This window comes from Rhincodon typus, chromosome 18 (assembly GCF_021869965.1).
Source record: "Rhincodon typus isolate 14 chromosome 18, sRhiTyp1.1, whole genome shotgun sequence".
Lineage (NCBI taxonomy): Eukaryota > Metazoa > Chordata > Chondrichthyes > Orectolobiformes > Rhincodontidae > Rhincodon > Rhincodon typus.
The window spans coordinates 48085754-48088067 of NC_063349.1; the positions used below are offsets into that span (position 1 = coordinate 48085754).

General features: G+C 40.6%; 1 protein-coding gene across 1 annotated transcript in view; it reads right to left on the reverse strand.

The window, feature by feature from the left end:
• chst11 (carbohydrate (chondroitin 4) sulfotransferase 11) overlaps window positions 1-1293 on the reverse strand; it is a 6210-nt gene extending 4917 nt beyond the window's left edge. The window contains exon 1 of the mRNA XM_020513315.2: window positions 1150-1293. Coding sequence (XP_020368904.1) covers window positions 1150-1293 — 144 coding nt within the window. The remainder of the gene's footprint in view (window positions 1-1149) is intronic.
• Between the last annotated feature and the right edge of the window lie 1021 nt (window positions 1294-2314).

Here is a 2314-nt window from a genome sequence, read left to right on the forward strand (position 1 = left end):
CCTGTTTTTCTACTTTTGACCAATTGCCAGTTTTCAGGACTGGCTATGAATCATTTTTATTGTGATTAAATGCCGAGGTCACATAACCAATGGAAGCTGGTCGTTTGTTTCTGAAGACACAATAGTCCTGATTATCTAGCTTACTTTAAAGGATGAACTTTATAATGTCTGAAAGCCTGGCATTCATATCGCCAAGTTATTGCTAAACAATTCTCTTTCAAAAGTAATCCTCTTGCAAAATAAAAACCTACTTTACTAAAGTATACTCCGCTGAACTGCTTTGACGAGGAATCATTAACCATTGTATAACTTCACCATCTGAGATGTATTCATTCATTGGTGATTAGAACTCTCAATATTTTGTCATGTTTAGATAAATCTTAAAAAAAAATGACATTGACATATATCATTTTTAAAAAATTCATCCATAGGATGTGGCCATCTCGGGCCAGGCTGATATTTATTGCCCATCCATAAGTTACAGTTGAGAGTCAACAGCATTGCTGTGGGTCTGGAGTCACATGTAGGTCAGACCAGATAAGGCCAGCAGTTTCATTCCCTAGAGGACATGGGCGGCACGGTGGCTCAGTGGTTAGCACTGCTGCCTTACAGCACCAGGGACCCAGGTTCAATTTAACAATTGTCCGTGTGGAGTTTGCACATTCTCCCTGTGTCTGCATGGGTTTCCTCCAGGTGCTCTGGTTTCCTCCCACAGTCCAAAGATGTGCAGGGTAGATGAACTGGCCATGCTAAATTCCCCATAGTGTCCAGGGATGTGCAGGCTAGGTGGATTAGCCTTGGGAAATTTGAGTTTATGGGGACAAAGTAGGATATGGATATGGATCTGGGTTGGATGCTTTTTAGAGGGTCGGTGTGACGCAGTGGGCTGAATGGCCTGCTTCCACACTTTAGGCATTCTTTGATGAGTGAACCAGATAGGTTTTTCCAACAATTGGCAATGGTTGCATGGTCATTATTAGAATCTTGATTTATTGAAGTCAAATTCTACCATCTGCCATAAGAACATTACATGGATCTTTAGATTAATAGTTTATCAATAATACTACTAAATTATCGCCTCCCTAGACCTGACTAATGAATAGTTAAGAATGCTACCATTGACCCATTCTGCATTTTTACCATTCTTACCTCCTTCACTTCATTTGGGAATTCCTTCAGTTGCCTGGTCTCTAGCTCTGGAATTCCCTCCCTAAACCTCTCCACCTTGCTACCCCTTTCCCTTCCTTTGAACCGTTCATTGATGCTAATCTCTCTGACCAAGCTCTTGGCCATCTGTCTCCTCCTGTGACTCAGTGTCAAATTTCATTTAAAGATTACTCCAGTAGCATCTATGAAGTTAAAAGTTCCAGATCAATCAAAATTGTTCCTGTCAGCTTAATGAAACCCACGAGAAAGACAACATGTTTTTATTGTACATTAACTGGAGGCCAATGAAATTTCAGCAAACCAGCAAAGAATTAATTGAATGCCAATCTCAACAAAACAACAGGAATTTACTGTACACAACAGAACATATTTAGAAATATAAGAGATGACACAGTCCATAATTAGTTTTGATCTCCTTAGGAGGTCCATTATGGAGAACAGGCAAGAACTGAAAGATCAGCCACAATCTTACTGAATGGTGGAGTAGGCTGGATGGGCTGAATATTCCATATTTGCCAAGAGGAATTTTTCAGATTAGTCTTCACTTTGAGGCCCTTTCCCAGAGAAGGGAAGTAAAGGCAGGTGATGAGGTGGAGAGAGGATTATGAATAGGAAGAAATACTGAGCCACAAGATTCTAGCCATCATTAGTGTGGGGTAGGCTTGGTGGAGAAACATTTCTTTTCCTGTCTGTTAATTCTATACCTTCAAAAACGCACACACATTTTCAGCCTTTTATTTCTTTTTGGGTGTAATTGCAGGGCTGGGTCTTTCCAATATTTTCAGCCTTGGCTTATGTTGCTCAACAAGTAATTTATTGTCCGAACATGCAAACAAGAGCAGGAGGATGCCATAAAGGCCCCTTGAGTCTGCTCTGCCATTTGATAAGATTCGATAGTAAACTCTACTCCATGTTCCTGCCCACTTACTTACCGAGAATCTATCCAGCTTTGCCTTAGCAACATTCAAACACTCTGCTTCCTCTACCACAAGGCAGAAAGAAAGTTCCAAGGAGTTACGGTTCTCCTTGAGGAAAAAAAAGTGCTTCAAATTGCCTGACTAGATGACCCCTTATTTTTAAACGGTGAACCTTAACTCTCAATTCTTCTACAAGAGGAAACACTGTCTCCATATGCATCTTTTCAGGA